The sequence below is a fragment of the Triturus cristatus genome, chromosome 6 (assembly GCF_964204655.1).
Source record: "Triturus cristatus chromosome 6, aTriCri1.1, whole genome shotgun sequence".
Classification (NCBI taxonomy): domain Eukaryota; kingdom Metazoa; phylum Chordata; class Amphibia; order Caudata; family Salamandridae; genus Triturus; species Triturus cristatus.
This window is the reverse complement of record NC_140589.1, coordinates 157,108,807-157,128,404: the sequence shown is the minus strand read 5'-3', so window position 1 is coordinate 157,128,404 and position 19,598 is coordinate 157,108,807. Positions and strand designations below refer to the sequence as shown.

The following is a 19,598-nucleotide window of genomic DNA, read 5'->3' as shown; positions in this document are numbered from 1 at the left end:
GCGGCGTATAACCACAGACAAGTGGATACGGAACGTCATGCACTACGGATACTGCGTAGATTTGGCGAAAAGACCTCCAAACAGAAGACCAAGGGGAAGGCAGAGATCGGATCAAGAACTGGCCCTTCTCAGAGAGGAAACCCGGAAACTTCTAGAAAAAAGAGCCATAGAGGCAGTGCCTTTCAGAGAACGCAACAAAGGGGTGTACTCAAACTACTTCGTGGTCCCGAAAGTAGACGGAAACCTCAGACCCATCCTGGACCTGCGTTACCTAAACAAGTTCATCAGAACGCAGAAGTTCAAAATGACTTCGCTGCAGGAGGTACTGCCCCAAATAAGAGGCGGGGACTTCATGGTCACCGTGGACCTCAAGGATGCCTACCTGCACATCCCAATAAACAGAAGACACAAGGGCCTTCTAAGGTTCAACATCGACCAGGAACACTACCAGTTCACAACCCTGGCCTTCGGATTAAAATCGGCGCCAAGGGTGTTTACAAAATGCCTGTTGGCGGTCGCGGCCCACCTACGAAGGCAGGGGATCCATGTCTACCCCTACTTAGACGACTGGCTGGTCAAGGCAGACTCACGCGAGAAGTGCGAGAGGCACGCAAAACGCGTAACAGACACTCTGACAAACCTGGGGTTCTCGATTCACTGGGGGAAGTCATCGCTGTAACCGGAACAGGTGAAGATTTTCCTGGGAGCAAAAATCAACTCCCTGAACAGCACAGTGGTGCCCAGCGACAGGAGGACAGATGCCCTACTGAAGGAGACGCGGCTCTTCCGGAAGGGGCGAGCTCTGACAGTGAGGTCAGTGAGCAAGATGATGGGGATGATGGCGTCGTGTATCCAGCTGGTGCCGAATGTACGCCTGCACATGAGACCATTCCAAGAATGGCTACAACAGCAATGGTCACAAGCAAACGGAAGTTGGGAGGATCTAGTGGTTGTTACGCACGCAGTGCAGGAGGAGATGACTTGGTGGAACAGAGACAACATGACAGCAGGGAGAAGCCTGACACCACCAAACCCAACAATGACCATTACCACGGACGCATCGCAAAAGGGATGGGGAGCGCACATGGACAACCTCAGAGTGAGGGGTCTGTGGGCTCCAGCAGATGCGGTTCGCCATATCAATTACCTCGAGTTGAAAACTATCCTGCTAGCCCTGAAGGCATTCCAGAGGCACCTGTACAACCAGAGGGTGTTGGTTCAAACAGACAACACCACGGCAATGTTCTACATCAACAAGCAGGGGGGGACACAGTCGTTCCCTCTTTCCTCTCTGGCACAGGAGATTTGGAGATGGGCCATACCTCTCAGGATAGATCTACTGGCAATTCACCTACCGGGGAAGGACAATGTGGAGGCAGACTGGCTAAGCAGGCAGACCTCGGCATCGCACGAGTGGGAGCTCAATGGCCAGGAAACGGAGAAGCTTTTCCGGAGATGGGGAACTCCCACAATAGACCTATTTGCAGCACGCCAAAATGCAAAATGCCAAAGCTTCGCGTCCAGGCAACCAGATCAGCAATCCCAGGGAAATGCCCTATGGATAAGCTGGTCGAGGACATTTGCCTACGCCTTTCCACCGATACCCCTGTTGCACAGAGTGCTCGACAAGTGCAGAACCAGCAACATGACTCTGATCCTAGTGGCTCCGCAGTGGGCAAGGCAGACATGGTTCTCACAAATCCAAGAAATGGCACAAGGCAGTCCATACAGGTTCGAGAGGAGAAGGGACCTGCTCTCCATGCAAAACGGAGAGGTCCTGCATCCAGAGCCAGAGACCCTCAACCTGGCGGCATGGCTCCTGAAGACCTAGAGTTCGCGCACCTTAGATTGCCTCCTAGCACTATGCGGGTGCAACGGGAGGCAAGGAAACCAACTACACGAAAATGCTACAGCGCAAAATGGCAGAGATTTACTGTGTGGTGCAGGAAGAAGGGCCTGCAAAACAGAATGACAAGAGACTCAACAGTACTGAGGTACCTCACACACCTTCTAAACTCTGCTCGAGCTCCCTAAGGGTACACCTAGCGGCGATCGTTGCCTACACCAGAGGTGAGAAAGGTGGAAGTTTCTTCACTTCGCAGGTGGTGAAGGGATTCATGGAAGGAGCCAAAAGAATGGCCCCTCCGAAAAGGTTGCCGCCGCCTGCATAGAATCTGAACGTGGTTCTGACGGAGCTCATGAAGGCACCGTTTGAGCCCATTCACAAGGCCACACTGCAAATGTTAACGATGAAAACGGCCTGTCTAGTGGCCATAACCTCACTACGCAGGGTGAGCAAGCTTCAAGCACTAACACTACAGGAACCCTACATTCAGATTCACAAGGACAGGGTAGTCCTGAGGACAGACCCACACTTCATGCCCAAGGTGGTGTCGGCGTTCCACATGAATCAGAGTATTCAGATACCAAGTTTCTTCCAAAACCCGACTTCAAACGCAGAAAAGGCGCTGCACACCCTCGACGCTAGGAGAGCAGTGATGCACTACATTGAGAGAACCAAGGAACTCAGGAAATCAAAGCAGCTGTTTGTGTCCTTTGCTACTAGCTTCATGGGTAGACCAGTGACTAAGGGCACCATCGCAAGATGGATTGCCCTCACTATTCAATTCTGCCACAAACAGGCTGGACAGGAGCTAGCGGAGGGGCCTCAGGCTCACTCCACAAGGAAGAAGGGGGCCACCGTTGCCTTCCTGGCGAACACGCCCATCCAGGACATATGTCTGGCGGCAACTTGGGCATCTGTGCACACGTTTACGAAACACTACTGCGTGGACATTCAGATGAACAAGGAAGCACAGGTTGGACAGAAGGTGCTTCAACACATTTTCAACGACCAACGCTCCCCCCATTCGGAGCACAGGACCAGGGTCCTTGTGATGGTTGAGTAAGCGACACCCCACGCTCCGCTGGACCGGCAATTTCTCCTTGCAATGAGAAGAAAGAGAAGGGGATGATCCTAAATGACATTTAGTAAAAAGAAAAAAGAATTCATCTCTACGACTTGGGTCATCCCCTGAAACCTAAAGAACTGGGTAGAATATAACCTGTTCCACAATTGCAAGTAAGTAATGGAAAAAAAAAAACAAGGCCTTGGAAGGTTCAGCTAAATTGAATCAAGGAATTCCTTAGCAGGTATCTCCGACAAAAAAAACCTTGTCTGACCCTTAAAGATCACTTTCAGTTTTGCCGGAAAAAGCAAAAACTCCTGGGCCCCCTTCACCTGGAGCATAGAAATTAACTGACGTAAGTGCCAACGACGATCAACTGTCCCTGCACAAAGGTCCGGACGGACAAAGAATTGGGAGCCCTTAGCAGACCGCTTTTTGTTAGGCCTGGCTAGATCAAATATGGATTCTCGGGCGAGAAAGTTGTTGAGGCAAACCAAAATAGCTCGGGGATATAGGTTATTAGCACTGGAAGGGGGCTGTTTTTTCCTGGTAAATGGGAATCGATGTGCTCGCTGTATCTGAAGATTCCAGTCCCATTGAGTAAGCTCTGGGAAGGCATCTGTAAAGAGTTCGACCATAAATTTTCGAATGTCGTTGCCCTCCTTGTTCTCCTCAATCCCCAGGACGCGTAGATTGTTCCTTCTGGCCCGATTCTCGAGGTCAGAGAGTTTCCATAGGATGTCCTGACGTTGTTCTTTGACCTCCGTGAATAGGTCTTTCTGTGTTGTGACGGCATCTTCTAGGGCTGAGATTCGTTCTTCAGCTTCTGCGACCCTTGCGACCGTTTCAACAGAAGACTTAATAACACGACGCAAAGAATTTTGCATTTTGCGGCAAACCCCTTGAGTACGGATATTTTCTTGCCTGGTGGCTTCTCTGTGGATCATGATAGTGCGATAGATTGTTACCAACGAAATTTCTTCGGGAATATCGAAAGAATCCCCTCCGTTGCTACCTGGGTATTTCGTGCAGGTCAAGTTGTAACTGATCCTCTCAACAGTCACTCTGTGAATTTTTTGCAGTATGTTGGAGAGATGTCTTGGATCCAGGAACCTTGCGTACTGTGTCCACCATCTTATCCCTTGGAGCCTTACTGGGTCGCCAATCAGCCGCATCGCTATCGTTATCTGACCATTGAAAGTCAGGGTCATCGTCCTCCCCGGAGTGGTCAGACACTGAATAAAACTTATCTGTTGACTCGCTGACCTCAGACCCCCTAGCGTTATTAGGTCGTTCAACGGGTAGCTCCAAAATAACAGATTTAGATATATTAGAGGACTGGACTACATTACCCAGAATGCTGTGTGTCGGGGTAGGTACAGCTTTAGAAGGACCGGGGGTCCGGAATACTTCCTCTTGAGTAGGATTTAGTATCAAGGATCGAGGTGAATCTTGCACAGTTGAGCTAGTATGAGGAAGCGAAGAGTCATTAAGTATTTGCGTATTTCCCCCCTCCTTACCGACCAAGCCATTGGAGACCACGGTAATGTCCCTCGAGGTAGCAGGAAGCATACTGGCAGCTTCATTCAGGGTCGAAGCTTTCTCTCTTACGCCGAGCTTGCTGAAGATTTCTGGCAGCGTCTGCCCCTTAACGGGCATTGGAGACATAGAAACGGCAGTATTCGGAGGAGAAGACTTATCTATATTTTGCGTTCGTGTTTTCGAACACGCAGTCCCAGAGCCTTTCGAGTCAGCGTCCCGTGCATCACGGACAGAGCTGCGGGACTTCAGAGCAGCAGTCGCGGCTTTGGAGAGGGCTTTCGGCGGCATCCTCAAGGTCGAGGGAAAAAGGTGAGGAGGAGCTCCGAGCTTAGAGAGGGAGAGCTGCACCAAGACGCCGTTCAGACGCCGATCAGGATAAGTGAAAGATTAGGCAGCCAGTGTAGCTCAAGGTGAGAGTAAATCCGATAGTAACCAGGTGAAGAGCAAGGGCCGTAGACACATATCGTTATTCCTTTACAATGTGCTAGTATTTGAGGAGCCTTGTTTCAGGTCCGTTACGGTCCAGCAGAGCAAACGCTGCCTCACTCAGCCGAGGTCACGGCCGCCATCTTGCCCCTCGATAAGTTAAGGGTTAACTTAACTTTTTTTGACTTGCTGATCGGCTGGTGGCTAGCTACTACTAACTTGCTTTCTAATTTGAATATATGCTAGTTTACAAAAGTTTGTCCCAGGATTCTGCAAACGCACAGTGATATTCCACATTTATGCATTTTAGAACGAGCCTCGTAAAGAATACCAATTACTATAATTGTATGGTATATCCTGTATGTTCTGTGGCACTGACTTAATAATTCCTCTGTTCTTTAGGAATTCCAGGAAGTCCCCTACCTGAAGAAGTTTAAGTTCAAGAGACAGGACCGCCTCTTCCCACTTACACCTGTCACACCTGTGAGTGCATCCGTGGTGGTGACCACTGCTGCCCCTCTGCTAAAGGAAGAACCTGTGACAATGCCTGCAGGTATGTTAGAGTTCATTCACAGGTGTATAAAGAATTTTTGGGAGTGGAGTTTAATGCCTCGGCTATTATGCTTAATTGGAATTTAGGGGAGCTGTAAAGCCACTTAGTCACTGTGAGAAAGTGCCATCTTTTTTGCATGGTATGCCCCCACTTTTTGCTAAATTGCTGAATGTACTTTGACTGAGTGTGCCCTGGGCTCCTGCCAATAGATACCCAGGGCCTATGTTCCTTCCCTAAAACTGTGCTGAAACCTAAACCCAATTGGCATCTCTGGCCACATGTCAGCCCCTGGTAAATGGTAATCTAGGTACCCAGGGCCTTGTGACCAGGGAAGGCCCCTAAGGGCTGCAGCACTTATTGTGCCACCCTTAGAGGCCCTGTACCCTGACACACACTCACTGCCCTTGCAGGCTGAGTGTCTGGGTACAGAACAAAACAGAGTCGACATGGCACACATTCCCATGAGGCACAGGGTCAGACTGATTTGCATATGGCCATGTCTGAACTGGGGTGGCAGAGTGGGCTAAAGAACGGTGATGGATTAAACCCAGATCAGTTGACTGGGGGTGAGTGCTTGCAATGTTCAACACTCCGTCCATCATTTCCTTTGGTTTTTGTTTTGTTCGCCATAAGTTGGCAGGGTATGCTCAGACGTGAGTCCCTTGCTCACTTTGCCACTGGATTCAAGCAAGCCTGGCTGAAGACGGCTGAAATGCCAGAAACCGGTCCTAGGAAGCTTGTTTCCGGTCCAGGGAAGACATGGCTTGGCAGTTCGGGCTGGACTGTTCCCATGAGTCACAGGGTCAGACTGATTTGCATATGGCCATGTCTGAACTGGGGTGGCAGAGTGGGCTAAAGAACGGTGATGGAGTAAACCCAGATCAGTTGACTGGAGGTGAGTGCTTGCAATGTTCAACATTCCGTCCATCATTTCCTTTGGTATTTGTACACATCCCTGTGTGCCATGCCCACAACACACACTGACCTGGCATACATCAGCCACCCCTCTAGCTGGGTGCCCTATGCCAGTGGTGTGGGTACAGGTGCATGAGCCCTGTGCCCCTACAGTACGCAGCTCTATTCCTGGGCACTGTAAGTGCGGTGCTGCCATTTAAGAGTATATGGTGCTGGGAGATCGTCAACACGAACTCCACAGCACCATGATGGCTCCACTGAAGACTGAGAAGTTTGGTATCAAACTTCTCAGCACATTAAATTCGCACTGATGCCAGTGTGGGATTTAATGTACAATGCACGACAGAGGGCATCTTAGAGATGCTCCCTGAGCCTAACCTACAATCCACGTCTTGTCTGAGGGGCTGCCTAAGCTGCCACACAGCAGACCTGTTGCTGAACCCCTGGGTAGAGATCCATCCGCTCTCCTGGGCCTGCAACAATGCACATCCTGGGCGAGGTGCTAGGTCTTCTCCCCCAGGATGGGCAGGGGAAGCTTCAAAGGCATGCCGCCTTTGTGAGCTTCTCCAGACCACTTGCTGTACTCACCAACTGGCCCCTACCGGTCCTGACCCCCCACTCTGGCAGGAAGACTGGCCAGAAACCCTAAGGAAGGAAAGGGGGTGTGCCAGCCTCTGCCAATTCCCCCCCCCCCTCCCATCCCCCCCCTCAGGTGGGGGAGGCGAGGTGAAGCACATCTCCGGGCTCTCACCATCTTGAAGATGGGAAGCCCTGTCCAATCAGGACTAGGCTGCTGCCCCCTCCCACAGGAGAGTGGCAGGATAGGGGGTGTACCCACCCCAGGGCAGGGACCCAGTGGTCCCTGCCCTCTACCTACCTGTAACTGTCCCAAAGTTAGTATTCAGGGGCACCCTGAACCTTCCTTCCTTAGATCCCGATCCGAAACCAGCAAGAAGATCAAGAAGCAAGAAGACCTGCCGTGCAGCTGCTAAGCAGAGGACGACACCAACTGACTTGGCCCCAGCCCTACCGGCCTGTCAACCCTCGAACCTGCTCCTGCTAAACCCTGGCATCTCCAGTGGCCAGCAACCTCACAAACCCCTGGAGGACCTGGCTACTTTGTGACTCTAAGCAACTGGGACTCCCACGAGCAGTGGTACTGCTCAAAGCGAGTAACTGACCCCTGGCATCAGCCAGGAACCGCAAACTCTGCACCCGCCAAGCCTGGCCTGTGCCGGAGTGGACAAAGACCCCGAGAACGTCCCCCCAGCGACTGTGACCCCGAATCCAGCACCCAAGGACCCACCTTGACGCTCCTGACGACGCTTACAGCCTCAGAACCAGGGACCCCCCATAACCGCGACCAGCAGAGGGTAAGATTTCCCGACACCAAAAGGCACCCCGGCACCCCGGTGCCCTTCGGCCCCCTGTGCCCAACTCCTGGGTGCCTACCTATCCTCCAACTACCCAACTTACCTCTCGAAGTGGTGGTCGCACCTGAAGAGTCTTCGTCTCCGAGCTAGCAGCCTTTGTTCGTTCTTGAGCTTCTCCATTGCAATCCATTGAGCGCCCGACGGCTCAAAAGCACCCTGCACCCAGCTGCCCAAGTGCCCCTGGCAGTGCAACTTCTACTCTAACCTACTTCCCCACTTGCCCTGAGCAAGTGACCAGGAGCCCAGCTCCCACAGCTGCGTGGCCTGCTAGCCACCAACCAAGGGCCCCCTGCCTCCCATAGGATAACATTGGGCCTAACTCACTCTGCACCCGGCTGCCCCTGTGCCGCTGAGGGTGTAACAACTGTACTTACCTGACCCTCTACGCCCAGAACCTTAACTCTGCCAGTCGAGTACTTATCCAAAAGCCGATAACTTACTTTTCTTCCACAGGGTGTACAGAGTCCACAGTCCCCAGAGGTTTGGCAGAGGCTTAAGTTAGATATAACCTTACTCTCTAAAGTGGTAGCTTGGTCGAGCAGTAAGGCAGTATCAGAGGACAGTGTAAAGCATTTGTTGTACACACTCAGTCAGCAAATGGTCTCACACACTCAATAACTGAACTCTAGGCCAATGGTTTATATATAAAAAAAAATATATGCTGGTTTTATTTTAGAACCATCAATAGGTATTAAAATATACTTTCTCAGAATTAGATGCTTTATATAAATACTTTTGCAATATGCAATTGACTTTTGTAGAAAGTTACAAGTGGTTGCAATAGGCAACATTATTTTAAACACAATAATGCATTGAGTTCAATGGAAGTTATTTGCAACAGATTACTTTTGGAATTCCAGGACTGGATCCTAGATTCAGTCCTGGGTCAGTACTTAGAATCAAGTGATGAAAGTCGACTTAATTACTGTGATGATTTTAAACAATATTTAGCTATTTTAAAAGTTGACACTTGGAAAATATTTCAAAGAAAGCAGTCAATGATTCGCTATGGAAGAAAATTCAAGTTGCAGGTACAGTATGTTCTCGTTACTTTTGTAATCCAGTACTGGGTGCCTAGACTCCGTACTGGGACCTTTATCCAAAACAGGTAAGTAATTAAGTTTTCAGAAATTATACGATTTTTAAAGAATATTTAGAGTTTGCAGAAATTTCACAGAAAAACAGTCAATGATTTCCTATGGGAGAAAATTGGGTTACTGGTAAGTACAGTTGTAAGTATTTTTCAGAGTCGGTGCTGGGCACCAAGATCCAGCACTGGGAGCTTACCTAATAGCAGGTGAGTATTTTCGTTTTCGTTACTCTGCTGATTTTTGGTGAATATTTGAAGTTTTGAAAAGTCCACACTTAGAAGAAATTTCAGGAAAAAGCCAGTCAATGTTACCCCATGAAGAAAATTGAGTTATCGGTTTAAAGGTAAGTACTCGACTGGCAGAGTTAAGGTTCTGGGCATAGACTCGGGGGTCTCCCAGGGTCAGGTAGGTACAGTTGGTTCACCCTCAGCGGCACAGGGGCGGCCGGGTGCAGAGAAAGTTAGGCCCAATGTTATCCTATGAGAGGTAGGGGGACCTTGGTTGGTGGCTGCTGACTAGTAGGCCACGCGGCTGTGGGAGCTGGGCTCCTGGTCACTTACTCAGGGCAAGTGGGGAAGTAGATAGGTGTAAAGGTTGCACTGACAGGGCCACTCGGGCGGCTGGGTGCAGGGTGCTTTTGAGCCTTCGGGCGCTCAATTGATTTCAATGGGAAAGCTCCGGTTTAGAAAAAGACTGCAAGCTCGGGGACGAAGATTCTTCAGGTGCCACCACCACTTCGAGCGGTAAGTTGGGTAGTTGGAGGATAGGTAGGTACCCCGGGATTGGGAACAGGGGGGCGTGGGGCGCCGAGTGCCTTTTGGTGTCGGGGAAACCTTACCCGCTGGTGATCGCGGTTGGGGGGGGCACCTGGTTCTGAGGCTGCAGGCTTCTTCAGGAGTGTCGAGGGAAGTCCTTGGGTGCCGGACTCGGGGTCACAGTCGCCGTGGGGTCGTCCTCGTGGTCTTTGTTCACTCCGGCACAGGCCAGGCTTGGCGGGTGCAGAGTGTGAAGGGTTCGCGGTTCCTGGCTGCTGCCAGGGATTAGAAGTAGATACTCATGGGAGTCCCAGGGGCTTAGAGTCAAAATGTAGCCAGGTCCTCCGGGGTTTGTGAGGTTGCTGGCCACAAGAGATGCCGGGTTGGAGCAAGAGCATGTTCGATGGTCGATAGGCCGGTAGGGCTGGGGCCAAAGCAGTTGGTGTCTTCCTCTTCTTAGCAGCTGCAGGGCAGGTCTTTTTTCTTCTAGCTCTTCTTTGGATTTCGGAATCTGGGGAAGGAAGGTTCAGGGTGCCCCTAAATACTAGATTTAGGGGCGTTTCAGATAGGTGAAGGGCAGGGACCATATCCTGCCTCTCTCCTGTGGGAGGGGGGCAGTAGCCTAGTCCTGATTGAGCAGGGCTCCCCATCTTCAAGATGGCGAGAGCCCGGAGATGTGCTTCACCTCGCCTCCCCCACCTGAGGGGTGGGGTTGGCAGGCTGGCACATCCCCTGTCCTTATTTGGAGTTTCCGGCCAAGCTTCCCGCCAGAGTGGGGGTTTGCAGTGGCCTGGGGAAGCTCACAGAGGCGGCATGCCTTTGAAGCTTCCCCCTGCCCATCCTGGGGGAGGAGATTTAGCACCTCTCCCAGGATGTGCATTGTTGCAGACCCAGGAGAGCAGGGGCCCTCCTACCCAGGGGTCCAGCAACATGTCTGCTGTGTGGCAGCCTACACAGCCTCAGAACAGACGTGGATTGTAGGTTAGGTTTTGGGGGACATCTCTAATATGCCCTCTGGGGTGCTTGGTACATTAAATCCCATACTGGCATCAGTGTGGGTTTAATGTGCTGAGAAGTTTGATACCAAACTTCTCAGTCTTCAGTGTTGCCATTATGGTGCTGTGGAGTTCGTGTTTGACGAGCTCTCAGCACCATGTACGCTTAAATGGCAGCACTGCACTTACAGTGCCCAGGAATGGACCTGGGTACTGTAGGAGCACAGGACTCCTGCTCCTGTACCCACACCACTGGCATAGGGCACCCAGCTAGAGGGGTGGCTGATGTATGCTATGGCAGTGTAGGTGGTGGCATGGCACACAGGGATGTGTGCCATGTCGACTCTTTGTTTTGTCTTGTACCCAGACACCCAGCCTGCAAGGGCAGTGTGTGTGTGTAAGGGTACAGGGCCTCTAAGGGTGGCACAATGAGTGCTGCTGCCCTTAGAGGCCTTCCCTGGTCTCAAGGCCCTGGGTACCTAGGGTACCATTTACCAGGGGCTGACATGTGGCCAGGGTTTGCCAATTTGGGTTTTGTGTTTTAAGGAAGGAACATAGGCCCTGGGCACCTGATGGGCAGGAGTCCAGGGCACACTCAGTCAAAGTACATTCAGCAATTCAGCAAAAAGTGTGGGCATACCATGCAAGAAAGATGGCACTTTCTCACAGTTACTTTTGAGATTACTTTTCTTACACAGAGTAGTATACCTGGATACTACTCTGGGACATATCCTGTAAACAGGTAAGTAAAATCGTTTTTGTGAAACAGTACAACTTTAAAGAATTTCTTTAGGTTGTCAAACTCCACACCTAGAAACTTTCCCAAGAAAAACAGTCAATGTTATCCCATGGAGGAAAATAGTGTTATCAGTTTTGAGGTAAGTATTTGGTAGGGGGAGTTGAGATTCTGGGGGTTGACTCAGGGGTCCCCCAGGGTCATGGATGCACTCTAGTTACACCCTCAGCGGCACTAGGGCAGCTGGGTGCGGAGGCCCAATGTTATCCAATAGGGGGTAGGGGGCCTCCGGTTGGTGGCTGCTGACGAGCAGGCCACTTGGTTGTTGTAGAAAGGTCCTGGGCTTTAGCTTAGGGCAAATGGGGTAACAAAGTAGCACCAAAGGTGCACCCTCAGCAGCACTAGGGCGGCCGGTGCAGGGTGCTGTTTCAACGTCGGGCTCCCTGTTTGCAATGGGGAACCTCCGGTTTGCAAAGGCACTGCAGGCTTGGGGACGAAGGTCTTCTGGGTGCGACAACAACTTCTAGAGGTAGGTTGGGAAATTAGGGGCTGGTTAGGCACTGTCAGTTTGGCCACCCAAGGCTGTGTGGCGTCGGATGCAAGGGTGCCTTTTGGGGTTGGATCTTCTTACCAGCCCCTGGTCGCAGTTGGGGGGGACCTTCTGGATTTAGGCTGCAAGTGTTAGCTGGAGGCTTGAGCCAGGTCAGGGGTCGCTGGACCTCTGGTCAGGATCGCCGGGGGTTCCTCCTCGTGGTGTTTGCCCACTCGAGCTGGGGCCGTGGATGACAGGTGCAGAGTGGGGCGGATTTGCGGTGTCCGCTGGAGCCAGAGGTTGGAGATGAACAAATCCGGTGTTCATGGGAGGCAAGGTCTTTTGGTTGAAGGCAGGCATGTCCTCCGGGGTTTTCGAAGTTGCTGGCTGTAGGACACACCAGGATTTCGCAGGAGCAGGTTCGAGGTGGAGACCGGCCGGTAGGGCTGGGCCCAAGTCAGTGGGCGTCTTCCTCTTGTTAGCTTCAGCACGGCTGTTCGGTCCTTCTTCTTCTGTTCTTGTTGCAGGTTCTTGTCTGAGGAAGCAAGGTTGAGGGGTGCCCCTAAATACTAGAGTTAGGGGCGTTACAGGTAGGTAAAAGGTAGGGACCAATGGGTCCCTTCCCTGGGGTGGGGTACACCACCTAATATGCAACCCTCCAGTGGGAGGAGGGCATGAGGCCTGTCCCTGGTTGACTGAGTCCTCCCATCTGCAAGATGCCGCGGACTGAGAGTTGTGCTTCACTTCGCCTCCCCCACCTGAGGGGTGGAGTTGGCAGAGGTGGGCACACCTACTCTTCCTCACTTGTTTTTCCCGCCGGTTCTCACACCCAAAGTGGGGGTCAGAACCAGTGGTGAACAGTTGCTGAAATCAGTAAGTGGCCTGGGGAAGCTCACAAAGGCGGCAAGCCTTTGAAGCTTCCCCTTCGTGAAGCCTGCCTATCCTGGGGTAGGAGACGTTGCACCTCGTCCCAGGATGTGCATTGTTTCAGGCCCCAGATAGCAGCAGGCGCTTGACCAAGAGGTCCAGAAACATGTCTGGTGGTGGAAGCTGAAAGCAGCCACTCAGCCTTGACACTGATGGTGGGTTATTTTTCAGGGGGCATCTCTAAGATGCCCTCTATGTGCATTGTTTCATTAAATCCCACACTGGCATCCTTTTGGGTTTAATGTGCTGAGAAGTTTGATACCAAACTTCTCAGTTTTCAGTGTAGCCATTATGGTGCTGTGGAGATCGTAATGACAAACTCCCAGCACCATATACTCTTAATGGCAACACTGCTCTTACAATGTCTAAGAATGGACTTAGAAAATGTAGGGGTACAGGGCTCCTGCACCTGTACCCTCACCACTGGTATAGTGCACCCAGCTAGAGGGGGTGACTGATCTATGCCAGGGCAGTGGGTTGTAGGCATGGCACCCAGAGATGTGTGCCATGTCGACTCTTCATTTTGTTCTGCACCAAAACATGCAGCCTGCAAAGGCAGTGTGTGAGTGTAATGGTACAGGACCTCTAAGGGTGGCAGCCCTTCGAGGTCTTCTCTGGTCACAGGGCCCTGGGTACCTGTGGTACCATTTACCAGGGGCTGACCTGTGGCCAGAGATGCCAATTAGGTTTAGGCTTCAATGCAGTTTTAGGGAAAGAACATAGGCCCTGAGTACCTGATTAGCAGGAGCGGAGGGCGCACTCAAAGCACATCAGCAATTCAGCAAAAAGTGGGGACAACCATGCAGAAAGAGGTCACTTTCTCAGATTGACCACAAACCTGGCCCAAAACCCGTCCTGAGTGCTGGAATCTCAATTATCATACAATAGGGATCTACCCAAATAGCCTCACTATACTCGCTGGAACCTCAACAACTGCTAAGACCCGGTTCATCCAAAAGCTGTGTACCCTCTCCAATGCTTGGAGGACTGACCAAGACTTCGACAACCAGTTGGCATCTCCCTTGGGCAGGCACCCACCAGCATCTGCTCGGTCCATCGTGTTGCTGGCTGTCTGGCCCACTGAGGGAGCAGCACTAAAGGAAGAATTCTTAGTTGCTCTAGGAGGTCAGATCAGTCTCCCTGCCAAGATTGGACATGCTAGGGCCTCTAGAAGCCACCCATCACAAAAATCTAGGGTTCTTTAAGCGTTTTCAGTAACCAAGGGTTGTTGCATATCCAGTCTGGACACCGACCTACTGACGAGTGTCTTCGGGATCCACGAGGGCTTAATCAAAAGTGGCCCTGCTGCCCTGTTTTCTTCCTCTCTCCAGGCCACCCAAGAATTATGAGCTGCCGGACAAAACCCCTCTGCACTCTAGCCCCCCAGCTCGGGTCCACGGAAACAAAATGTGTACCCGAGCCCCAGAGACCCTCACTGGCCGAGCCCCCCTCTTGCAGCCTTTTTCCTGCAGGTACCCCTTCTATTAACTTTAGTGTGTAGCGTTCAAGGCTACCATCGCAATCAGCACCTGTGCACCCGGACACCCCAGGGTTATTATGTCACCCCCTTTTAGCATCTTAAAATTGCAGAGTGCAGATTTACGCTTGAGAAAAGTGGTTATTTCTGTATTTTTGCTACACTATTGGACTACTCTGTTGGTATACAGGCCACTAAGTTGCTCAGAATTGTGGTGATCATCATTATCATCAGGCACTGTGGATACTGTGAATGGGTATTTTGTACCCTTGTTGGCTTTCCTTTGCCTCCCAACTAACCATCCCCTTTTAAGTCCCCTATTGTGTTGAGGTTTTTCAAAGGTCTGACCAACATGTTTCCTCCCACTCTATTGAGTATGCTCCAGTGGGACTTGACCCTTTTAATGCGGCCTCTATTTGAGCCAGTACATAGTCATTTCTTACATCTCTTGACGCCTAAGGACGTTTTTCTTGTTGCCAATTCAACAGGCAGGCGTGTCAGTGAGGTGCATTGAGAGTCAGACCTCCTTTTACTTTATTCTACCCTGATAAGCTGGTACTCCGAGGTGGTAAACCTTTTCCATTGAAGTCATTTGACCATACGCCCTTCCTTTTTTCCCCTCACGTCCTCTCACAAAGGAGGATGAGAGGCCTGCATAAAGGGATTCCACGTGGATGACAAGATCTTCATCGGGTATATGTGCGACAAGAAGAATAGAATGGTGCAGAAAAGTACTTTATTCAGATGGATTATCATCTGTACTATGATCTACTACACAATGGGTCATAAGGAGCCACTAGAGGGTATTAGGACATTCTCTACGAGGGCCACAGTTTCAACATCTACTCTGGCCAGGGGGATTCCAATAGGCGACATTGGCAAAGGTGCTACTTGTTATCCTTTCAAACCTTCGCCAAGCATTGTCTTGAGTCAGAGGATAGAAGGGATGGGGAGTTCATCTGATCTTCAGGATTTCATAGTGCAACAGTACATTAAGCCCTCCATCTCCTGGTATTATTGCTTGGGAATGTATTTAAGAAGTGAGGAATCTGAATCAGAAGATAAAGTTAATTACCTTTGGTAACAAATGGTTGAGGCATGTGTGGCTGTAGATACACATGCTGTGCATACTCCTGTTATCTAGTGCTGGGCACAGATGTGTGCAAGTTGCTTTTCTTTGTAGAAGTCTTTCAAGTCACAAGGCACTGTGACTCCTCTTGATGGGAATGCGCATGGTCATCAGCGCCATTGTTAGATTGTTTTCTTTCCGCCATTGGATTCACAGGTGAACTCCAGTTCGACACCATTACAGCGCTCAGTTCAATCCCTCTTTTGATATTGCATCATCAACCGTGTTCCTCTTTTCTCTTCATCTGGGGTCGACTACTCCAGCTTTGACCAGGCGGTTTCTGGATCGACATCGGGCCCCATGTGGGCCTTCGCCCTTGGGGACTCCTTCAGTCTTCCAATCGCGTCTCTCCAGTGTGGGAAAATGCGGTTCTGTTTTAGTATCAACCCCGACCTCCACCTCCCCTTCCCCACGCGCACACACTTTTTGCCTGGCTTTTAATTCAAATTTGGCTGTAGAGTACTGGGTCCCTGCTGTCCAGGTCCCAGTACCAGTGTTCTTTCCATAAAAACAAGTCCACAATTGGTACTTGTACTCCCCTGTAAGTCCCTGGCAAGTGGTACCATGGGTACCTTGGGCCTGGAGACTGAAAAGGGGCTCCTGCAGCTGGCATTCCATTGTCAGGTGAAAAAAAAATGACCAAGTCGACATGGCACACTGTCTGTGTGCCTTGCCAGCTAGCACTGCCTGAGATACAAGTAAGTCACCCCTCTAGCAGGCCTTACCGCCCTAAGGCAGGGTGTACTATATCTCAGGTGTTGGCTTATCTGCATGAGCAGATATGCCCCTACAGTATTGGGGTCTATTCCTTAATATTGTGCATGCCAATGAAGCCATAGAGAGTACAGGGGCTGGGATCTTGACAATTCGAGTTCCCCAGCACCATAATGGCTTCACTGAACCAGGAGTGCTTGGTACCAAACGGCTTCTTGTAATAAATTCATACTGATGCCAGTATGAGATTTATTAAAACATGCACCTCAGCGGTGCCCCCTGAATACCTACTAAACCTGGTGTGGTTTATGACTGGCAGACTGTTTCAGGACCCCTGGGTAGAGAGCCACTGCTCTCTGGGACCAGAAACAATGCATGTCCTGGGCAGAGGTGTCACACCTCCTCCCCCAGGATGGGCCAGTGCTCAAAGTGTGAAGCTTCAAAGGCCTATCACCCTTGTATTGCGACTCCTAGCCTCTGCTGCTAGCAGCAGATGGCAGCCCCTGGTTTACACACCCACTTAGGGCAGGCAATCCGGTGGGAAAACCTAGGAGAATAGGAGGTGTGGCCACCTCTGCCAACTCCACCCAAAGGTGGTGAAGGTGAGGTGAAGCACATCTTTCAGTCCCCGCCATCTTGAAGAATGAGACACTCCCCCCCCCCCCCCCCGCCCCCCTCTTCCCCTAAATGTAGTATTTAGAGGGCTCCCCCAGAGCTAGAAACTAAGGCCTAATAGAAAGGAGTTGTTTTCCACGGGGATAGCAGGGCGTTCAGCATTCATGCTTCATTTGAGCCAATGTTGGATGGAGGGAACAGATGGGGTGGTGAGGGTAGGTAGGGGCCACTGATGGGGAAATGTCCGGCAGGAGCGTGCACAGTTGCTGAAAGTGTGCCATGTCGACTTTTTTGTTTTCTCCCTCACAGGAGCATGCAAACTGCAAGGGCAGTGGGATGGTCAGAGTGAGGGGGGTTACAAGGGAACCACTTTATCTTCCAGGCCCTAGGTACCTAGGGTACCATTTACTAGGGACTTACAGGAGGCATAAGTGCCAATTGGGGGTTTGTTTTAAGGAAGGAGCACTAGGACAGGGAACCTGGATGGCAGGGACCCTGTGCGCCACATTTGAAACCACATTAAAACAAGGCAAAATGTGGGCAGGCTAACCATGCAAAACAGGCACTTTCTCACACACCTCTGACCAGGATTTGCATTGTCTCTGGTCCCAGAGAGCAGAGGTTTTCCACCCAGGGGTCCAGAAACAGGTCTGCGTGTTGCAGGCTGCCTAAAGCCAGTCAGTGCCCACACCACGGTCAGCAGGTTTTCAGGGGGCACCTCTGAGGTGCCCCCGAGTACATGTTCTAATAAATCTCACACTGGCATCAGTGTGGATTTATTTCAAGGAGCTGTTTGGTACCAAATACTCCCGGGTTCATTGAAGACATCACAGTGCTGTGGAACTTGAGTTGTCAAGTTCCCAGCCCATGTACTCTCTAGGGCTTCCCTGGCACTTACACTATTAGGGGATAGACCCTAATACTGTAGGAGCCGATCCCCTCATGCTGATATGCCCAAACCTGGGATACAGTGCACCCTGCCTTAGGGCTGGTAAGGCCTGCTAGAGGGGTGACTTGCCTGTGTCTTAGGCAGTGCTAGCTGGCATGACACACAGGCAGTGTGCCATGTCGACTTGGTCATTTTTTCACCTCACAGGGGAATGCCAACTGCAGGGGCAGTGGCATGGTCCTAGTGAGGGGGGCCTCTTCAGCTTCCAGGCCCTAGGTACCTAGGGTACCATTTAAGAGGGACTTACAGAGGGGCAGAAGTACCAATTGTGGACATGTGTTTAGGTAAAGAACACTGATACTGGGAACCTGGACAGCAGGAACCTAGTATTCTACAGTCAAAGTTGCATCTAAAGCCAGGCAAAACGTGGGGGGTACTACAACAGAGTCCCATTTTCTCTCAACCATACAAACGAGCAAAGATAAACATCAAATACTGCATTAAATAAAATCATATATAATGTTCTGGAGCATAACCCCATAAAACACAGAGCAAGGATAAGTAGCATGTATTGCATTAGGTTAAAACAAAGATAAATATCAAAGATTTCATTAAATAAAATCATGGATAATGTTCTGGAGCATAACCATATACAGGACGAAGATGAAGTTTGTTAGTGTTGAGGAATATGATTTCATCAAGATCAAGTAGCCTGGGAATGTGTCACAAGTTGCTGCGTAAGTGTGGGCCTATGCCAGTTATTCAGGCAGTAAAAAGGTATTTTTGTGTGTTGACAGCTTTAAAATTTTAATGTCAAGAGGATGATTAAAGTAAAAGATTGCTTTGATGGTGGACGCTCATCAACTGACTCCTTAGCAGCCACCAGCTACTTGACACAACTCATTCCAGTTTCAGGCCCAACCACAGTACAGAAGTAGCACTCACCGCTGCCTCCGATGACATCCAAATGATACTAGACAGAGGGGAGAAAGCAGTCCTCATCCTCCTGGACCCCTTAGCCACAATCAACACCATATCACACACTATCCTCATCAGATGCCTGCACAGGATTGGCATCCAAGGACTCTCCCTTAGCTGGATCTGCTCCTCATCTGCGATTTGCCTGAAGCTATATCCCTCTGCCCCACTCTCTTCAAAGCTTACATGATCCCTCTGTCCAGTGTCACCCGCACACTCGACCTCCGCACCCTCTCCCACGCCGACGACATGCAACTGATACTCTCTGTTTCGGACCAGATCCTCAACACAGGAAACAAGTTCACCGCCTGCATTACAGAAGTTACAAAAAGAATGAAATTCAAAACTTTAAAACTCCATACCGACAAAACCGAAGTAATGATCTTCGGCAACAACACCTCACCATGGGACTCCAACTGATGGCTAACCGAATTCAGACCCAAATCCAGCACGCACGCTATGAATGTGGGGCATCATTCTTGACAGCAAGCTGGACATGACCACGCAAGTCAGCACAGTGATTGAATCCTGCTTCTAGACCGTGAAGCTGCCGAGATACATCTTCAAGTGGCTTCCCAATCCCACCAGGAAAAAAACACACTAACTCATCACCTGCAAATTGGACTATGGGAACATACTCTACGGCAAGGTAATCAAGCAACTAACCAAAAGGCTAAAAACCAGAGATCTGGAGACTAGGTCTTCTTGTATATCACTCCTAAAGCATGGAACGTTCACCCTCTTCACATAAAAGCCTCCTCCTCTGTTCTTGAGTTCTGAAAGAAGCTGAAGATCTGGTTTTTCGATTAACTTGCAAATGCCCAGCTCTCTAGGCAAATTAGGTCTTGTACCTGCTTTGCACTAGTAGACCTGCATGAGTGATAGTAGGCTCTATAAATTAATATGACATTACATTTCATTCAAGTCCCCAAAGTGGTCTCATACCCTGGGTGCTGATTATCAGTTGTGTTTGTGGGAGCAT

General features: G+C 50.5%; 1 protein-coding gene across 1 annotated transcript in view; it reads left to right on the top strand.

Annotated features, from left to right (window-relative positions):
• PARP1 (poly(ADP-ribose) polymerase 1) overlaps nt 1-19,598 on the top strand; it is a 331,612-nt gene that overhangs the window by 148,443 nt on the left and 163,571 nt on the right. Inside the window, exon 8 of the mRNA XM_085610418.1 lies at nt 5,280-5,430. Within this exon, the coding sequence (XP_085466544.1) occupies nt 5,280-5,430 (151 nt within the window). The remainder of the gene's footprint in view (nt 1-5,279; nt 5,431-19,598) is intronic.